Consider the following 21,531-nt stretch of genomic DNA (forward strand, 5'->3'; position numbering starts at 1 on the left):
AAGGGTCCTGTAAGTGATTAGAATAATAGCTGCTGAGAAAAAGAAAAAAAAAACCATGGCATACGCTAGGTGAGAAAGGCAAAAAAAAAAATAAAAAAAAAAAAAAATCGCACACTCGTATAGCACTCACATGACATACGGAATACCAAACAGATTTCACTCGTTCCACTTCTTTGGATGAGAATGGAACCGATTTTTTATACGCCAGCGTCAGAGTACAATGAGTCACATTTCCTGGATACACAGCAGAAGCATAACTACCGTATTTTTCGGACTATAAGACGCACTTTTTCCCTCCCAAATGTTGGGGGAAAGTGGGGGGGTGCGTCTTACAGTCTGAATGTGGCTGCGGAGAATGAGGGTGCTGCGGTGGAGCGGATCATCGGCAGCACGAGCAGGCTGTAGCAGCCTGCCGTGACCACGTGGACCCGCTCATTTAATATGCACGCCCAGCATTATGCCCATCACCTCTCAGCGCTGAAGCCAGCGCTGACAGGTGAGCTGGGTGATGGGCGAAGAATGAGCGCATATTAAACAGCCTGCCCGCATGATCACCCCTGGCAACGACAGCCTGGAGTGGTCATGTGCAGCTGTATTCACTGCCCCCCACGCATCATCATCAGCGCAGGGTGCAATGAATCAGTACACTCACCAGCCACGATCCCTGTAGCACCGCAATGTCCTCCTGTCTGCCGGCCACGGCTGTGTGGAGACCAGCGGTGCTCACAGCGATGACGTCATCGCTGTGCGCACGTGTCCACACGGAGCCGCTGCCGTCACAGACAGGAGGACATCTCGATGCTACAGGGATCGTGGCCGGCACCACACTCCAGCGCTGCTGCTGGCACAGACAGGAGGAGGAGCGATGCAGCAGGGAGTGAGGTAAGGTGAGTATGAACGTTTTTTTTTTTTTTATGTGCCACAGGATTGGGGCCGTATACCAGGATAGGGGTATATAGCAGGATGAGGGCATACAGTCAGGTCCAGAAATATTTGGACAGTGACACAAGTTTTGTTATTTTAGCTGTTTACAAAAACATGTTCAGAAATACAATTATATATATAATATGGGCTGAAAGTGCACACTCCCAGCTGCAATATGAGAGTTTTCACATCCAAATCGGAGAAAGGGTTTAGGAATCATAGCTATGTAATGCATAGCCTCCTCTTTTTCAAGGGACCAAAAGTAATTGGACAAGGGACTCTAAGAGCTGCAATTAACTCTGAAGGCGTCTCCCTCGTTAACCTGTAATCAATGAAGTAGTTAAAAGGTCTGGGGTTGATTACAGGTGTGTGGTTTTGCATTTGGAAGCTGTTGCTGTGACCAGACAACATGCGGTCTAAGGAACTCTCAATTGAGGTGAAGCAGAATATCCTGAGGCTGAAAAAAAAGAAAAAATCCATCAGAGAGATAGCAGACATGCTTGGAGTAGCAAAATCAACAGTCGGGTACATTCTGAGAAAAAAGGAATTGACTGGTGAGCTTGGGAACTCAAAAAGGCCTGGGCGTCCACAGATGACAGCAGTGGTGGATGATCGCCGCTTACTTTCTTTGGTGAAGAAGAACCGGTTCACAACATCAACTGAAGTCCAGAACACTCTCAGTGAAGTAGGTGTATCTGTCTCTAAGTCAACAGTAAAGAGAAGACTCCATGAAAGTAAATACAAAGGGTTCACATCTAGATGCAAACCATTAATCAATTCCAAAAATAGACAGGCCAGAGTTAAATTTCCTGAAAAACACCTCATGAAGCCAGCTCAGTTCTGGAAAAGTATTCTATGGACAGATGAGACAAAGATCAACCTGTACCAGAATGATGGGAAGAAAAAAGTTTGGAGAAGAAAGGGAACGGCACATGATCCAAGGCACACCACATCCTCTGTAAAACATGGTGGAGGCAACGTGATGGCATGGGCATGCATGGCTTTCAATGGCACTGGGTCACATGTGTTTATTGATGACATAACAGCAGACAAGAGTAGCCGGATGAATTCTGAAGTGTACAGGGATATACTTTCAGCCCAGATTCAGCCAAATGCCGCAAAGTTGATCGGACGGCGCTTCATAGTACAGATGGACAATGACCCCAAGCATACAGCCAAAGCTACCCAGGAGTTCATGAGTGCAAAAAAGTGGAACATTCTGCAATGGCCAAGTCAATCACCAGATCTTAACCCAATTGAGCATGCATTTCACTTGCTCAAATCCAGACTTAAGACGGAAAGACCCACAAACAAACAAGACCTGAAGGCTGCGGCTGTAAAGGCCTGGCAAAGCATTAAGAAGGAGGAAACCCAGCGTTTGGTGATGTCAATGGGTTCCAGACTTAAGGCAGTGATTGCCTCCAAAGGATTCGCAACAAAATATTGAAAATAAAATTTTTTTGTTTGGGTTTGGTTTATTTGTCCAATTACTTTTGACCTCCTAAAATGTGGAGTGTTTGTAAAGAAATGTGTACAATTCCTACAATTTCTATCAGATATTTTTGTTCAAACCTTCAAATTAAACGTTACAATCTGCACTTGAATTCTGTTGTAGAGGTTTCATTTCAAATCCAATGTGGTGGCATGCAGAGCCCAACTCGCGAAAATTGTGTCACTGTCCAAATATTTCTGGACCTAACTGTATGAGAAGGATGGGAGTATATGAGCAGGATGGGGGTATATGAGCAGGATGGGTGTATATGAGCAGGATGGGTGTATATGAGCAGGATGGGGGTATATGAGCAGGATGGGGGTATATTATGAGCAGGATGGGGGTATATAACAGGATGGGGGTATATTATGAGCAGGATGGGGGTAGGTATGTGAGCAGGATGGGGGTAGGTATATGAGCAGGATGGGGGGGTATATAGCAGGATGGGAGTATATGAGCAGGATGGGGCTATATGAGCAGGATGAGGGCATATAGTAGGATGGGGGTATATTTATGAGCAGGATGGGGGTAGGTATATGAGAAGGATGGGGGTAGGTATATGAGAAGGATGGGGGTAGGTATTAGGTATATGAGCAGGATGGGGGTAGGTATATGAGCAGGATGGGGGTGGTATATAGCAGGATGGGAGTATATGAGCAGGATGGGGCTATATGAGCAGGATGGGGCTATATGAGCAGGATGGGGCTATATGAGCAGGATGGGGTATATAGCAGGATGGAGTATATAGCAGGATGGAGTATATAGCAGGATGGGGTATATAGCAGGATACGGTCATATGCCAGGATGGGGGCTATACCAGGATGAGAGGGACATTTACTGTATTATACAAGGCAGGAGGATCATTACCAGGCTGGGGTACCTTAGTAGAGAATTTGGGGACATTACCCCCATAACAGTGTCAGCAGCAGATCCTCGCCCCATAACAGAGTGTCATGACCACATTTTTTGCTTAAAATTTTACTTTCCTATTTTCCTCCTCTAAAACCAGGGTGCGTCTTATGGTCCGGTGCGTCTTATAGTCCGAAAAATACAGCATAGTGGAAGCAAGGGTTGAAATCACACCAGATCCCAGGAGGCCCAAAAGTTCCCTTTTGCCAAATGAGACCAGTATTGATAAGGTTGTGTGATAGTCGGGGACTCTGTTGGAGATTTAGTTTTGGGGCCCAAGAGTTTCAAGTTACACCACTGAAAAAACAGGTAAGTGCAAAGAGCAGATTAATTTACTGCACATATACTGTATCCGATCTAAGGGTAACGTCACACTTTAGCGACGCAGCAGCGATCCCACCAGCGATCTGACCTGGTCAGGATCGCTGCTGCATCGCTACATGGTCGCTGGTGAGCTGTCAAACAGGCAGATCTCACCAGCGACCAGTGACCAGCCCCCAGCCAGCAGCGACGTGCAAGCGACGCTGTGCTTGCACGGAGCCGGCGTCTGGAAGCTGCGGACACTGGTAACTAAGGTAAACATCGGGTATGGTTACCCGATGATTACCTTAGTTACCAGCTCACACCGCTTAACTTAGCGTGTGCAGGGAGCAGGAGCCAGCACTGGCAGCGTGAGAGCTGCGGAAGCTGGTAACGAAGGTAAATATCGAGTAACCACCTTGGTTACCCAATGTTTACCTTGGTTACAGCTTACCGCAGGCTGTCAGATGCCGGCTCCTGCTCCCTGCACATTCAGGATTGTTGCTCTCTCTCTGTCACACACAGCGATGTGGCTTATCAGCGAGAGAGCAACAATAAAAAAACGAACCAGGGCTGTGTGTAACGAGCAGCGATCTCACAGCAGGGGCCAGATCGCTGCTCAGTGTCACACACAGCGAGATCACTAATGAGGTCACTGCTGCGTCACAAAAACCGTGACTCAGCAGCGATCTCAGTAGCGATCTCGCTGTGTGTGAAGTACCCCTAAGTTGAATGCATAGAATTGATAACAGAGCAAAGCTTACTGCATAGATACAATAAAGGAAAAAAAGATTACAACTTGGTAAAACATCAAAGTCAGTGGAATCTAGTAATGGTTGCCAGAATATACTATTCTTGATCCGCAGCAATAATAATATTAAAAAAAATACAATAAAACAAAATTTTAACATATGCATACCTATGCTTACTCTGCAAAATAATTACTAACCATATCATACATGAGATGCTTACCTGAATTGATGAATATGTCTACAAGTTGCTGTTTAGATAACTCAGACTCAACCTCGACTTTAACAATATCACAGCTAAATCCTGTAGCCTCTTCTTTGTGCTGTTATGAAAAGATGCCATTTATCAGCCATTTAGATATTCATATGCCTTCATACTTAACCAGCCAAAGCATAATACCTTAATGCAGCACGATAACTGATCCACTATATATTCCTGAAGGCTTCCTTCTGGACCTTGAAAGATAATATTGTGATATTGTTCAACCTGCAACACAATGTAACTATTAGTAACCTTATAGAAATAATGGTGTTCCAATAAGAAATTATAATTATCTATATATATAATTGCCTTATTCTGTCTGTCTGTCTGTCTTGCTCCAAAATTGTGTCCTTACGGTGACAAACAGCGGATTGGCCGCTGGGCTCGCCATGGCCCCGCCCCCCTGCACGGATTGGCCGCTCGCCTCGGCTCCTTCCCCCGCACGGATTGGCCGCTCGCCTCGCCTCCGACCCCCCCCCCCCCCCGCACGGATTGGCCATGTCCTTACGGTGACAAACAGCGGATTGGCCACTGGGCTCGCCATGGCCCTGCCCCCCTGCACGGATTGGCCGCTCGGCCTTCTGGATTGGCCGCTCGCCTCAGCTACTCCCCCCCCCCGCACGGATTGGCCGCTCACCTCGCCTCGGCTCCGCCCACCCGCACGGATTGGCTGCTCGCCCAGGCTCTGTCCCCCACATGGAATGGCCTCTCACCCCAACGTGAGCGCATCAAGGTCCTGCAGCGGCGGAACACACACACACGCACACACATAAGAACAGACACACACACACACACACATTAGATCACACTCACTCTCACACACACCTCACACACACATCAGATCGCATCCACGTCCTGCAGCGGCGGAACACACACACACGCACACACATAAGAACAGACACACACACACACACATCAGATCACACTCACTCTCACACACACCTCACACACACATCAGATCGCATCCACACACTCACAACATCCCGTGATATCGCTTGCTTCTCGGCGGCAATCCTGTGCGTGCAGTGACCTTCCAGGACCTGCCGGAGGATCACATGGCCGGAAGCATGTGGTATCTCCGGATGTTGTGATTGTGTGAGCGCGTATGTGCGATATCGTCAGTGTGTGTGTGAGTGTATGCGATCGGATGTGTGTGAGTGTGTTCTGATGTGTGACTGTGGAGCACGATGGGGGGTGCACAGCATGGGGGATGGAGCACGATGGGGGGTGCACAGCATGGGGAATGGAGCACGTTTGGGAGTGCGTAGCATGGGGGATAGAGCACGATGGGGAGTGCGCAGCATGGGGGATGGAGCACGTTTGGGAGTGCGCAGCATGGGGGATGGAGCACAATGGGGAGTGCGCAGCATGGGGGATGGAGCACGATGGGGATTGTGCAGCATGGGGGATGGAGCACGATGGGGGGTGCGCAGCATGGGGGATGGAGCACGATGGGGATTGCGCAGCATGGGGGATGGAGCACGATGGGGGGTGCGCAGCATGGGGGATGGAGCACGATGCGGGGTGCGCAGCATGGGGGATGGAGCATGATGGGGGTGCGCAGCATGGGGGATGGAGCACGATGGGGGGTGCACACCTCCCCCCAAAACACACCCACACACGCACTGCACAACACACCACACACACACTGGGAACCACAAACACCGCCCTACACAGACACCCACACACAACGCCGCACACACACAACACCCAACACCCAACACACAAACAGCGCGGCACACACAAATATACGCACATACCGCACAACACACACATTGCACAAAACATACCTCCCACCAAAACACACACACACACCCCACACCCACACAAACCGCGCAACACACACACACAGCGCTCCACAAACAACGCAACACACACAACGCAACACACAAACAACACCGCTCTCACCCCCCGCCACACCCAGACAACACCCAGAACATGTACAGCGCCCCACACAAACACTTGGTAAGTACACACAACAACATCTATATATATATATATATATATATATATATATATATATATATAACAAAAATCATACATTAACTACACAATACGTAAATTCTAGAATACCCGATGCGTAGAATCGGGCCACCTTCTAGTATATATATAATGAGATATATATATATATATATATATATAAATATATATACAGTGCCTACAAGTAGTATTCAACCCCCTGCAGATTTAGCAGGTTTGATAAGATGCAAATAAGTTAGAGCCTGCAAACTTCAAACAAGAGCAGGATTTATTAACAGATGCATAAATCTTACAAACCAACAAGTTATGTTTGCTCAGTTAAATTTTAATAAATCTTCAACATAAAAGTGTGGGTCAATTATTATTCAACCCCTAGGTTTAATATTTTGTGGAATAACCATTGTTTGCAATTACAGCTAATAATCGTCTTTTATAAGACCTGATCAGGCCGGCACAAGTCTCTGGAGTTATCTTGGCCCACTCCTCCATGCAGATCTTCTCCAAGTTATCTAGGTTCTTTGGGTGTCTCATGTGGACATTAATCTTGAGATCCTTCCACAAGTTTTCAATTGGGTTAAGGTCAGGAGACTGACTAGGCCACTGCAACACCTTGATTTTTTCCCTCTTGAACCAGGCCTTGGTTTTCTTGGCTGTGTGCTTTGGGTCGTTGTCTTGTTGGAAGATGAAATGACGACCCATCTTAAGATCCTTGATGGAGGAGCGGAGGTTCTTGGCCAAAATCTCCAGGTAGGCCGTGCTATCCATCTTCCCATGGATGCGGACCAGATGGCCAGGCCCCTTGGCTGAGAAACAGGACCACAGCATGATGCTGCCACTACCATGCTTGACTGTAGGGATGGTATTCTTGGGGTCGTATGCAGTGCCATCCAGTCTCCAAACGTCACGTGTGTGGTTGGCACCAAAGATCTCGATCTTGGTCTCATCAGACCAGAGAACCTTGAACCAGTCTGTCTCAGAGTCCTCCAAGTGATCATGAGCAAACTGTAGACGAGCCTTGACATGATGCTTTGAAAGTAAAGGTACCTTACGGGCTCGTCTGGAACGGAGACCATTGCGGTGGAGTACGTTACTTATGGTATTGACTGAAACCAATGTCCCCACTGCCATGAGATCTTCCCGGAGCTCCTTCCTTGTTGTCCTTGGGTTAGCCTTGACTCTTCAGACAAGCCTGGCCTCGGCACGGGTGGAAACTTTCAAAGGCTGTCCAGGGCGTGGAAGGCTAACAGTAGTTCCATAAGCCTTCCACTTCCAGATGATGCTCCCAACAGTGGAGACAGGTAGGCCCAACTCCTTGGAAAGGGTTTTGTACCCCTTGCCAGCCTTGTGACCCTCCACGATCTTGTCTCTGATGGCCTTGGAATGCTCCTTTGTCTTTCCCATGTTGACCAAGTATGAGTGCTGTTCACAAGCTTGGGGAGGGTCTTAATTAGTCAGAAAAGGCTGGAAAAAGAGATAATTAATCCAAACATGTGAAGCTCATTGTTCTTTGTGCCTGAAATACTTCTTAATACTTTAGGGGAACCAAACAGAGTTCTGGTGGTTTGAGGGGTTGAATAATAAATGACCCTCTGAATAAACTTTTCACAATTTAAAAAAAAAAAAAAAAAGAAAAGAAATAACATTCTTTTTTGCTGCAGTGCATTTCACACTTCCAGGCTGATCTACAGTCCAAATGTCACAATGCCAAGTTAGGCTGGTTTCACACTACGTCTTTTTAACATCCGTCCTTAACGTTATTTTAGCGGACAAGCGGATCCAGTGCAAATGCGTTTTCATTTCAATGCATTTGCAATGGACTCGCGTTAACATCCGTTCACCTGCGTTTGCCTGCGTTATAGTGAGGATCCAGTGACTTGCAGTTTTTTAACATGTTTCAAAAACGCTACTTGTAGCGTTTTTGAGCTCCATCCAAATACTGCAAATTGCTGGATCCTGACTATAACGCACGCGAACGCAGGTGAACGCTGGCATGCTGATAGACAGGATCCTGCTTTTGTACTGAGCATGCCCAGAAAGTACTGAGCATGCCCAGAACCAGTCTCGCGTGATCTGTCTATCTCTCTACTCCCTCCCTCACCCTCTCTCTCTCTATCTATGTCTTTCCCCCTTCCTCCCCTTCCTCTCTCTCCCCTGCCTGAGAGCTGCGGACACTCGTAACCAAGGTAAATATCGCGTAACCACTTCTCTTAGTTACCCGATGTTTACGTTGGTTACGCGTGCAGGCAGCCCTGCTCCTAGCAGCTGCAGACACTCGTAACCAAGATAAATATCGGGTATCCAAGGCCGATGTTTACCTTGGTTACCAGCGTCTGCAGCTGTCAGAAGCCTCCTCCCAGTCTAGTTCCCCTCACTCCCGATCACATGACTCCAATGCCCGGCCCTAAACATCCAGTGCAGGATCCTGCAAAATAACATATGCGTTTGCATACGTTATTTGCTGTAAAAGCAGGATCCGTACTTCCGCTAAAAAAACGTTTTCAGCGGATGTTAAAAAGACGTAGTGTGAAACTAGCCTTAATTCCGAATGTGTAAACCTGCTAAATCTGCAGGGGGTTGAATACTACTTGTAGGCACTGTGTGTATATATATATATATATATATACATACATACGCACATATAGTCATGGTCAAGAGGGTTTGCAGCCTTGAGATTGTTCCAGACAAAATGAAGTATTTCTCCCGGAAAATTATTGCAATTACACATTTTGTTACACGCGTGTTTCCTTTGTGTGTATTAGAACGACAAAAAAAAAAACAGTAAGACAAATTGGACCTCATTTCTCAAAAAACTTCAAAAATGGGCCAGGCAAAATTGTTGGCACCCTCAACTTAATATTTGGCTGCACACCCTTTGGAATAAACTACTGCAATCAGTCACTTCCTATAACCATCTACAAGCTTCTTACACCTCTCAACTGGAATTTTGGACCACTCTCCCTTTGTAAACTGCTCCAGGTCTCTCATATTTGAGAGATCTCTACAGGTGTTCAGTGGGATTTAGATCAGGACTCATTGGTGCCACTTTAGAACTCTCCATCGCTTTAATACCATCCATTTCTGGGGGCTTTTTGAAGTATGTTTGGGGTCTTTATCCCACTGGAAGCCCCATGATCTAAGATGCAAATCCAGCTTTCTGACACTGGGCACTATATCGCCAGCCAAACTCCTTTGATAATCTTCAGATTTCATGATGCCTTGCACACAGTCAAGTCACCCAGTGCCAAAAGTAGTAAAACAACCCCAGAACATCTTTGAACCTTCACCATGTTTGATTGCAGTTTCTTTTCTTTGTACGCCTTACTCGGTTTTCGGTATACAGTATAATGATGTGTTGTACCAAAAAGCTCTATCTTGGTCTCATCTGACCACAAGACGCTTTCCCAGAAAAAGTTTGCCTTACTCTTGTACATTTTGGCAAACAGCAGTCTAGCTTTTATGTTTCTGTATCAGCATTGAGGTCCTTCTAGGTCTCCTGCCATAACATTTTATTTAATTTAAATGTGGACGGATAATTCGCACTGATCCTGATGCACCCTGAGCCTGCAGGACAGCTTGAATTTCTTTGAAACTTGATTGAGGCTGTTTTTGTATCATTCAAAATATCCTGCGCTGCAACCTTTTTTCTCTGCTGTCCATGTCCAGGGAGATTAGCTACAGGGCCATTGGTTGTAAACTTCTTGATTAAGTTGCGCGCTGTGCACAAAGGAGCATTATCTGGAGATGGACTTGTAACTTTGAAATTGTTGATATTTTTCCAAAACTTTGGTTCTATTGTCCTCAGACAGTTCTTTTCTTCTCTTTGTGTTCTCAATGCATAGGGTGGCACTCACAGACACAATGCAAAGATTGAGTCAACTTCTCCCCTTTTTATCTGGTTTCAAAGTGGCTTACCCCAAATTTTTAAAAGGTGCCAACAATTTTGGCAGTCCTATTTTTTTTATTTTTGTGAAGATATGTCCAATTTGTTTTTTTCTCTTTTTTTGTGTTGCTACAATAAACCTAAAGGAAATAAACGTATATAAGAAAACGTGTTACTGCAATACATTTCTGGGAAAAATACTTCATTTTCTGGAACAATTTCAAGGGTGCCAACACTCTCGGTCATGACTGTATACATATGCACGCACGCACGCACACACACACACACACACACACACACACTGCACTCTGTGAACTTTAAATAGTACATAACTATTGCTACATACATAACTACATACTATCTACATACATATAACTATTTCCACATGTAGAAAGGTGATGAACTCTGCACACATTATGATCAGTGTGTGAGCCCATCTGCCAGCTTTCTTAGATGGGACCTTACTTAAATAGGCTCACATCCCTTTTTCTTTAGGCCTCAGATGAGCTGAGGAAGGATAGGGTCAAGCTATACTTTTGTTTTAATTCACAATAGCCTCAGAAAGATGGGTGGATAGGGAATCCGACCACTGGAGGCTGTGTAAACATGTTGTGGATTTGTGGCAAAACCATATCATTTTGATTTAAAAAACAAACTGCAAAGATGATTTTACATCTGAATGCAGCCTAAAAGCAAAAATTTAGGCAGCCATTCAAGATAGTTGGCAGTTTTTCCAAGAGTGGACGCCACAAGATGTTCACCCCAAAGTCAGACCGTGGAATGCCCAAAGAAATTGCAAAAATTCAAGAGAGCTCACACTCTATAGGCCTTAATTTTGTTAAATGTTTAAGTGCATGACAGTAGAATTAGAGAAAGACTGAATAATTATGGATTGTTTGTAAGGGTTACCAGAAGAAAGCCTCTGCTTTCTAAAAAGAACATGTCACCACAGCTAAAGTTTGTAAGTTGCATCTGAACAAGACTTCTAGAATCTTGTCCTTTGGACAGACAAGAACAGAGTGATGATCGGTCATAATGCCAAGCGCCAAGCATATCAGCACAAATACCAAATGTCAAGCACGGTGGAGGAAGGGTGCTGATTCGGGCATGCTTTGCAGGTTTTATTTTAATCATACACTTTTGTGTCAAGTTTATAATCATCAGAGTAATATCCACCCTTCATATACAGATGGGGCCATTCTTAATGTAACACACAAGAACGATAACATGGCACAGAAAGTTGCCTTAACACACAGCCAATGAATTTGTGTTGTTCAGGTGACAAATTACTCATCTGCCTAGGGACATTTTACATCATGATAACTTTGACATTTTAAGAATGATTGGCTACATCTATACGTGTTTATATATTTATCTCTATTACTAACTGCTGAAAAACATCTTTTGGAAGTTGATATGCTATACCTCTTGTGCTTCCCTGCCTTCAACATTTTCTAACATATTTTTAACATGTCCTTTGTGTATATAAATGTTTTAAAATAATTTGTGTTGAAATAGGGTATCACTTTTTTTCTACTCCTGGTGCTCATCAGGAATGCAGGGGCTTTAGCCCATTAGTTCTCATGATCAGTCGATGTTCTAGCGGTCAGACCAATAAGATACTGATGGCACATAATAGCAATAAAATAGTTTCAGCCACTTAAAATATTAAAACTTACCAAACGGAGGAAGTTTTGCAGTGTCTGGAGTGGGATCATTGATGCATAAGCCACAGTGTTAAGACAGCCAACCTTTGGACCTGGAATGATAAAAATGACATACTATTGGCTTAAATGTAAACACAAAAAAATTTACATAGTAGTCAGCAGAAAGAAATTTTATTTAAATGGTTAAATTACTGCTAAGCAATCAGATCATGTTACATAGTTTTTAAGGTTAGAAAAAAAAAGAAATAGCTCCAGCAAACTCAATCTTTCTAGATTATACCTTATCTAGCACTAGATTATTTACAACTCACAATGCCATTTGTTGTCAGAGAAGCCCTTTTTTATGTTGATATAGTATCTGCTGTTACAACCTCTTGGAGTAGGGGGACTCCACTGTCTGACTGCTCTAACTGTAAAGAACCCTTTCCAGGATCGTCTTTTCTCCGTATGAATAAATGTCCCCTGATCCTTTGTAAGGTCCTTGGAAGGAAGAAATCTTGTTCCAGGGCTTTGTATTGACCACAAATGAATTACCATGTAAATGAGAACTCCTCTGAGGCCTCTTTTTACTAAGCTGAACAAGTTCAATTTTTCTAACCGCTCATTATAAGAGAGCCCTTTCATCCCATGTAATAAGTCTGCCATTGAATGGACTAGCTTTCTTATGCAGTTTTTTTAAAATGTGGAGCCCAAAACCGAATCCCAGTTTTTTCCTCTACAAATACAAAACAGAAGTATTTTATTTTTTTGCTTTAAAAAGATAAATACTGTAAAAGAGTCTGCAAGTAGATCTACTCTAAATTGGATCAGATCTGGACACTATTAGGCTAGTTTCACACTACGTCTTTTTAACATCCGCTGAAAACGTTTTTTTAGCGGAAGTACGGATCCTGCTTTTACAGCAAATAACGTATGCAAACGCATATGTTATTTTGCAGGATCCTGCACTGGATGTTTAGGGGTGGGCATTGGAGTCATGTGATCGGGAGTGAGGGGAACTAGACTGGGAGGAGGCTTCTGACAGCTGCAGACGCTGGTAACCAAGGTAAACATCGGCCTTGGATACCCGATATTTATCTTGGTTACGAGTGTCTGCAGCTGCTAGGAGCAGGGCTGCCTGCACGCGTAACCAACGTAAACATCGGGTAACTAAGAGAAGTGGTTACGCGATATTTACCTTGGTTACGAGTGTCCGCAGCTCTCAGGTGGGAGAGAGAGGGAGGAGAGGAAGGGGGAAAGACATAGATAGAGAGAGAGAGGGTGAGGGAGGGAGGAGGAGAGATAGACAGATCACGCGAGACTGGTTCTGGGCATGCTCAGTACTTTCTGGGCATGCTCAGTACAAAAGCAGGATCCTGTCTATCAGCACGCCAGCGTTCACCTGCGTTTGCGTGCGTTATAGTCAGGATCCAGCAATTTGCAGTATTTGGACGGAGCTCAAAAACGCTACAAGTAGCGTTTTTGAAACATGTTAAAAAACTGCAAGTCACTGGATCCTCACTATAACGCAGGCAAACGCAGGTGAACGGATGTTAACGCGAGTCCATTGCAAATGCATTGAAATGAAAACGCATTTGCACTGGATCCGCTTGTCCGCTAAAATAACGTTAAGGACGGATGTTAAAAAGACGTAGTGTGAAACCAGCCTTACTTATCTGTTATATAGCACACACATATTTCACAGCAACATGCATAGCATGTATTTACTCCCACCAGTACATGCCCCCAAGGGTGCTAACTAATCTCCCTATCTCAGGAATCCAGAACTCTGTACCTGCTAGAAAGGCCAATTTATCTCTCAATTCATGGTGTATAAAAGGAAATTACACATCAAGCATAAACAGCATAGAAATAGAGGAGAGCTACTGAGGCAACAGACCTTAAAGAACGCCACCATACTCTACTCAGATCATCGAGGTTACCGATTTGGATGATCATTAACTGAATTTAATGTCCAGTATACAACTAGAAACTTGACGTATATTTTAGTCATAGATTTTAACATATGACAGATTAATAAAATGATTAAAAAGGCAAAAAAAGTATTGTATTTGCTTCCTATCTATATAAGAACTAAAATCAAGTGTGACCCTGTTTTCAAAGAATAAAAACAATAGAAAAGCTACTAACAGATTAATTAGGAACTGTCAGGAATAAATTATGCATTCAACTGCCTGATATTCATGGCCAGATTTTGTGTTACTGATACAATGAATTCACAGTGTTTAATATTGTTGCCAGAGAATAAATCACGCTCTGATAAGCTTCCTAGGTAATCATCAACACTGGATGCCGGCAGTGCAACAGGTAATAATGCTGCGATAGGATTCCGCTTTGTTAAAAGCTATACGGAATTCTCACTATATTTGCAAGGTGCCTTTTAACCCCTTCACGACCGGCCGATTTTTCGCTTTCCGTTTTTTTTTTTCCGACATTCTTTTTCTGAGAGACGTAACTTTTTTATTTTTCAGTCAATATGGTCATGTGAGAGCTCATTTTTTGCGTAACGAGCTGTACTTTTAAATGAAACCATCCGTTTTACCATATAGTGTACTGGCAAAGGCAAAAAAATTCCAAATGCAGAAAAATGGCAAAAAAAGTGCGATAGCACTATTGTTTTTGAGATATTTTATTCACTGTGTTCACTATATGGTAAAACTGATGTGTGGGTGTGATGCCTCACGTCAGTGCGAGTTCGTTGACACCAAACATGTATAGGTTTACTTTTATATAAGGGGTTAAAAAAAAATCGGAAGTTTGTCCGAAAAAAGTGGCGCACGTTTTACGCCATATTCCGTGACCTGTAGCGTTCTCATTTTTCGGGATCTATGGCTCAGTGTTATTTTTTGAGTCTCGAGCTGACATTTTTAACGGTACCATTTTTGCGCAGATGCTAAGTTTTGATCGCCTCTTATTGCATTTTGCGCAAAAGTTGTGGCGACAAAAAAAACGTCGTTTTGGCGTTTGGAATTTTTTTGCCGCTACGCTGTATACTGATCAGATTAATTGATTTTATATTTTGATAGATCGGGCGTTTCTGAACGCGGCGATACCAAATGTGTGTATATTTTTTATTTTTTTAACCCTTTAATTTTCAATGGGGCGAATGGGGGTGATTTGAACTTTTAGGTTTTTTTTTTTTTTTTTAAATTTTTTAAAACTTTTTTTTAACTTTTTTTTTATTTTACTAGTCCCCCTAGGGGGCTATTGCGATCAGCAGTCCAATCGCTCTGCACTATCTGCTGATCACAGCTACATAGCTGTAAACAGCAGATACGCGCACTTTCTTTTTCACTGTGCCGCGGGCACAGCGAAAGTGAAAGCAATTCATGTGTAGTACAGGAGTCATCGCATGACCCTGTGCTACCATGACAACTACTGGAAGTCACGTGTTCGCGTCACGTGACTTCCGGTATCGGGCGGTAAGTAAAAGTTTACCGCGATCAAGCTTATAATGGCGCTGTCACATATTGACAGCGCCATTTAAGGTGTTAAACGGCACGAGCAGATAACGATTCTGCTCGTGCCTAGCAGGCACACATCTCAGCTGTGAAAATCAGCTAAGATGTGCGCCGATCGCAGCATGCTGCCGCCGGCAGACCGCGGGCAGTAACGTTATGACCGCTAGGACGTAATTTTACAGCCCGCGGTCGTTAAGGGGTTAAAGAAGCACTCCGATCACTAGACCTCTGCATAAATATACTGCAACCACCATCATCCTCCCCTGGGGCCTAGCTCTACTTGCGGAGGTCCATCACATCTAAACTGCCTAATACCACTAGCCCCAGTAGTGAGAGACCTTGCAGTGGTGGCTTTACCTATATAGACGCATACCGCAAGTGGTGTCATGAAAAACACTTTATTTTTATTTTTCCCTTGTCCAATTCTCTTTTTAAGCGACCCCCAGGGTCACGGAGCCGATCAACGGCCACTCGTGATACGTCCCAGTGAATACAAGGCCCAGGACAGAGTACCCCAAAGCCCTGGGTGCGTCATAAATACATTGTATCATTGGAATACTGTACACAATACAGCCATGAATATTAGGCGGTAAATAAATTCATAATTGTTGCTAAACAGTTGCTAGTTGAATTGAGTTTTTAGTTTTTATAGAGAATCTGTCAGCTGTTATGCTGCCTGAACTAGGATCAGTATACAGATAAGTTATGCATTATTCTGAAATGCCGTTGAGAATCAGAGAAAACAACTATGCATCGCCCTCTGACTTCTTTCTTCTAAGTCCTGATTGAAAGGTCTCTATACTCAAAGCTGTGCCAGGCAGAGAAAAGATTTATGGAATGGACATTACTCCTGTGTCAGGCTTGTTTTTCAAGTTATGCCTTCTCTAAAATATTTCAGCAATTCAGAGTAAAAACATAAAGTTGCTTTCCGTAACAGATATCAATGTGATTTTCTTGCTGCTAAGGCAGCATTAAAAGTTCCTTCAGGCTTGGTTCACACCAGGTCTATGTCCCTGTTCATGAATCCGGCTAAAAAGAAGAAATCTGCCAGAAAGAAGGTCAAACTAAGTCAAAAGTTTCATCTTTTGGGCTCAGATTGCCTTACTAAAGTTAATAGTTTCATCAGGACCATTTCTGAATCCTGTTTTCTAGGGCAGAGGTCCTTAACTCCAGTCCTCAAGGCCCACCAACAGTGCAGGTTTTTGGGATTTCCTTAGTATTGCACAGGTGTTAATGTAATTACCTGCCCAGGTGCTGGTTCCAACAGCAGTGCAATGCTAAGGAAATCCTGAAAACATGCACTGTTGGTGTGCCTTGAGGACTGGAGTTGGGGAACCCTGTTCTAGGGATTTAGAGATGCTTCCAACAGTTATGAACGAGAAAGCAGACATGGTCTCACCCCTTTCTTATAATTTGCTTTCTCTTGGAATGCAGGGTCACAGTACCTGGTATAACAAGGGGGTAAAGCAACGTGGGTGCATGGTAACAAGGATACAAATATTTTGAATAGAATTCTTAGTGTACATAGAAGACAGATGGAGAAAGTTTGACATACTTAAGGCCCCGTCACACTAAGCAACATCGCTAGCAACATCGCTGCTAACGAACAACTTTTGTGACGTTGCTAGCGATGTTGCTGTGTGTGACATCCAGCAACAACCCGGCCCCTGCTGTGAGGTCTTTGGTTGTTGCTGAATGTCCTGGGCCATTTTTTAGTTGTTGCTGTCCCGCTGTGAAGCACAGATCGCTGTGTGTGACAGCGAGACAGCAACAACTAAATGTGCAGGCAGCAGGAGCCGGCTTCTGCGGAGGCTGGTAACCACAGTAAACATCGGGTAACCAAGAAGCCCTGTCCTTGGTTACCCGATATTTACCTTTGTTACCAGCCTCCGCCGCTCTCACTGTCAGTGCCGGCTCCTGCTCTGTGCACATGTAGCTGCAGGACACATCGGGTTAATTAACCCGATGTGTGCTGTAGCTAGGAGAGCACGGAGCCAGCGCTAAGCAGTGTGCGCTGCTCCCTGCTCTGTGCACATGTAGCTGCAGCACACATCGGGTAATTAACCCGATGTGTGCTGTAACTAGGAGAGCAGGGAGCCAGCGCTAAGCATTGTGCGCTGCTCCCTGCTCTGTGCACATTTAGCTGCAGCACACATCGGGTAATTAACCCGATGTGTGCTGTAACTAGGAGAGCAGGGAGCCAGCGCTCAGTGTGCGCTGCTCCCTGCTCTCTGCACGTGTAGCTCCGTGCGCTGGTAACCAAGGTAAATATCGGGTTGGTTACCCAATATTTACCTTAATTACCAAGCGCAGCATCTTCCACGCGGCGCTGGGGGCTGGTCACTGGTTGCTGGTGAGCTCACCAGCAACTCGTGTAGCGACGCTCCAGCGATCCCTGCCAGGTCAGGTTGCTGGTGGGATCGCTGGAGCGTCGCAGTGTGACATCTCACCAGCAACCTCCTAGCAACTTACCAGCGATCCCTATCGTTGTTGGGATCGCTGGTAAGTTGCTTAGTGTGACTGGACCTTTAAAGGTGTTGGCCATTGAAAACAAGATAACCTGCTGATGGATGGGGGTTGAACTGTGGGATGAATTGATTGGCCAAACAAGGAATTTTTATCCCTGGAGCACTTATCTTTGTTATAAAGTGGAGCAGCAGGTCGGAAGTCCAACCGCTGCTCCGTTCATTCTATATAGGGCTAGAAAAGCTGAGCGTGTGCTTGGCAGCTCCATATGGAGTGAATGGAGAGATGATCACGCATGGACACAACCACTCCATTGTAACAGGAATAAAAATGTCCCATTCTGCAGATTTGTTTGAGTGCCAGTGGTCAGAGTCCCACCGATCAATATGTTATAACCTATCCTATAAACAGGTAATAACATGTTTTCACCAGACAACCCCGTGATGAAGAGGAGGAAGAGGAGGAAGAAGTGGAACAGGAGGAAGAAGAGGCAGAGGAGGAAGAAGTGGCAGAGGAAGAAAAAGTGGCAGAGGAAGAAAAAGTGGAAGAGGAAAAAGAAGTGGAAGAGGAAAAAGAAGTGGAGGAGGAAAAAGAAGTGGAGGAGGAAAAAGAAGTGGAGGAGGAGGAAGAAGTGGATGAGTAGGAAGAAGTGGAAGAGGAGGAAGAAGTGGAAGAGGAGGAAGAAGTGGAAGAGGAGGAAGAAGTGGAAGAGGAGGAAGAAGTGGAAGAAGAGAAATTAGAGGAAGAAGAGGAAGAGGATATTGGCAAATACCTTCAATTAGAAATGTAGTACAGTTCTTCTGATTAGCGATGTTGTTTACCTAATGTGCAGGGCATTACTGTACCCTAGATATCCATGGTTACATCCACTAGCAACTAACTCTCACTACATGAGTAGATGTAACCATGGATACCCAAGTATAATGCCCTGCACATGAGGTAAGAGACATGGCTACATCAGGAGAACTATACTACATTTCTAAATGGAGGTATTTGCTAATAATATTATTACTACATGAAAAGGAAAAGAACACATATTTGTGTAGAGGTCAACTAGTGCAGAATATCATAAAATATATGTGATGAATGATGAAGTTTAAAAAAAAATATAAAAATGTTTGTCATATTGGTGGGGGACAAAATTATTATCATTATGAAACTGGGGCATGGACCCATTTTAATCCATACATATTTCCTATTGATTTTTTTTATTATCTTTATGGTAGTTAGCTGATGTTCTTTTCCTTTCTGAAAGAGTCACCTTTTTCCTAAATGAATGCTAACATGTCTTGAGTCTCACGGGAATATCTGTGTCTCAGATGACTTATTTCACTGAGCCTCATTCTGAAAGTCCAGGCAGAAGCACTGACACATGAATTGCTCCCAGGCACAATTTACCTTACACAGCACTATTTCACCTGTACAGCTTGCGGAGAATAGTATCTCCATATTTATATACCCCAGCACTGCTCTAATGGGCAGATGTCTTAGCAATACCGATGAAAAGTAAAAACTGGTCTTTTGAGCGCTAGTAATAGATCTATTGGTCTTTAGTTTTCTTGGAGTTAATACAGCTTTATTTGTGACAGAATAATAAAATAAAGCTCTTGTTTTCACAACGCGTTTCAGCAAGATCCACTTGCTATCCTCAGGTGGATCTTGCTGAAACGCGTTGTGAAAACAAGAGCTTTATTTTATTATTCTGTAGCTCTATTAATTCCAAGAAAACTAAAGACCTAGATCTATTACTAGCGCTCAAAAGACCAATTTTTACTTTTCACATATGCTCACTCCCTAAAGGGATTCCGGTATAGAGCTGCAGAAAGCAATAGATCCCATTCATTCACTCTGATAACTCCAGCGGGAGGACACAGAGCCGCAAGAAGTTCCAGGAATTCAGGAGTTGGTGAACCAGGAACCTCCAGCGGTCATCTCTCCAGGTCCACCCAGCCTAACATCAGACAACGCCAGCCGAGACAGCCCCTCATTCCCCAGAGGATTTACACATCCATCACCGAGGTTGTGCGAGGGCGCACAACCTGACAAGGTGAGTAGTTCTGTTAGACAAACATAAATCTCCTATCTCACGGGTGCTTCTCATATGTGCTATCATATATTTTACAGCAATACAGATGAGCAAGAGATCTCCCAATCATCAAACCTTTCTTATGGCTCCAGTCACAAAGTTAGACTGTATTTTCTGAGGCCATAGACTGAATTTAGAGTGTTAACTCTGACTAATTTTTTTTTTTATTTTTTTTAAAAAAAACTGCTTAAGCGATAGGGATAGCAAGTAATGAGGCTAGGGCTAAAATGAAGAATATCAGAGATCCATCTGTGTTCTGAGCGTTACCTGCACTGTTATATCACACTAAACTAGCATAACACCGCAACAATTATGAATGCATCTGTAATGAAGCCCCAATAACGTCCCCATACCTGGCATGAAGACTGTTACTTGATCCACCTTGCTCATTCTGAGAAATTCCCATGGTGATTGGAGGAAAATTTGACCAACAGACCAGGTAGAATTTCCTGAAAGCAAAATGCAATAAATAAAACAGACAATATTTTTCAATAGAAATCTGATTAAAACTAGCACAAGTTGAAAACTATGGAATTCTTTTTTCAGGTTTAATTTTTTTTTTGTGACATAGGTTTCCTCCATGTAAAAAAAAACAAAAACAAAAAACTGTTGCTGTCACTTCAACCAATCACTGGGCTCAGTACATCAGCATGGCAGTTGAGCCCGGTGATTGGCGGCAGCGGAGTGACTGATCGTATTATCTTTACAAGCCTTTGCACTCAATACATTTAATTATTCAATTTGTTATTTAATACATTTATTTACTTATTTTTGCAAGTTGGCTTGGATGGCCGTCTTTAATTATTAAAATGAAAAGAAGAATTAAACTGCCTTTCATTATTAAATACTGTATATCTTAATAATAAGTGCTGCTTGTAATCTACATTCCATCTGATGCGGAAATGTAATGACATAAGCTGTGGGGAAGGCATGGATTTATTTTCACATCTATACCCCACTGTCAGCAATGCATTCACAGACATGGTGAAGTCCAGACATGCCTGTGTTCTCACCAGGTAGATGAAATCCCCCTGATCTCCGGACAACAATGAAACAAATGGAAAGTAAAATCTCAAATGCTGAATCAAATAGCAATTTTACTCTTTTTATATGGACTTCGATCACCTTCGAGCAATATGTAAACAGGATATAGATATGCTTCTACATTAAGTACAAAAACTATAAAGCCCCCATCACATTTAACGACTTACCAGCGATCCCGAAAACGTGACCTGATCAGGATCGCTGGTAAGTTGCTGGGAGGTCGCTGGTGAGATGTCACACAGTTAGATCTTACCAATGATGCAGTAACGATCAGCGACCTGTATAACGATCTCGGCGGGCATTAGGACCAT

General features: G+C 43.8%; 1 protein-coding gene across 1 annotated transcript in view; it reads right to left on the reverse strand.

The window, feature by feature from the left end:
• CTTNBP2 (cortactin binding protein 2) overlaps positions 1-21,531 on the reverse strand; it is a 245,981-nt gene that overhangs the window by 43,413 nt on the left and 181,037 nt on the right. Inside the window, exons 11-14 of the mRNA XM_075345037.1 lie at positions 20,530-20,625; positions 12,176-12,255; positions 4,775-4,861; positions 4,598-4,697 (exon numbers count right to left, since the gene is read on the reverse strand). Coding sequence (XP_075201152.1) covers positions 4,598-4,697; positions 4,775-4,861; positions 12,176-12,255; positions 20,530-20,625 — 363 coding nt within the window. The remainder of the gene's footprint in view (positions 1-4,597; positions 4,698-4,774; positions 4,862-12,175; positions 12,256-20,529; positions 20,626-21,531) is intronic.

The sequence above is a fragment of the Anomaloglossus baeobatrachus genome, chromosome 4 (assembly GCF_048569485.1).
Source record: "Anomaloglossus baeobatrachus isolate aAnoBae1 chromosome 4, aAnoBae1.hap1, whole genome shotgun sequence".
In the NCBI taxonomy this organism is placed as follows: domain Eukaryota; kingdom Metazoa; phylum Chordata; class Amphibia; order Anura; family Aromobatidae; genus Anomaloglossus; species Anomaloglossus baeobatrachus.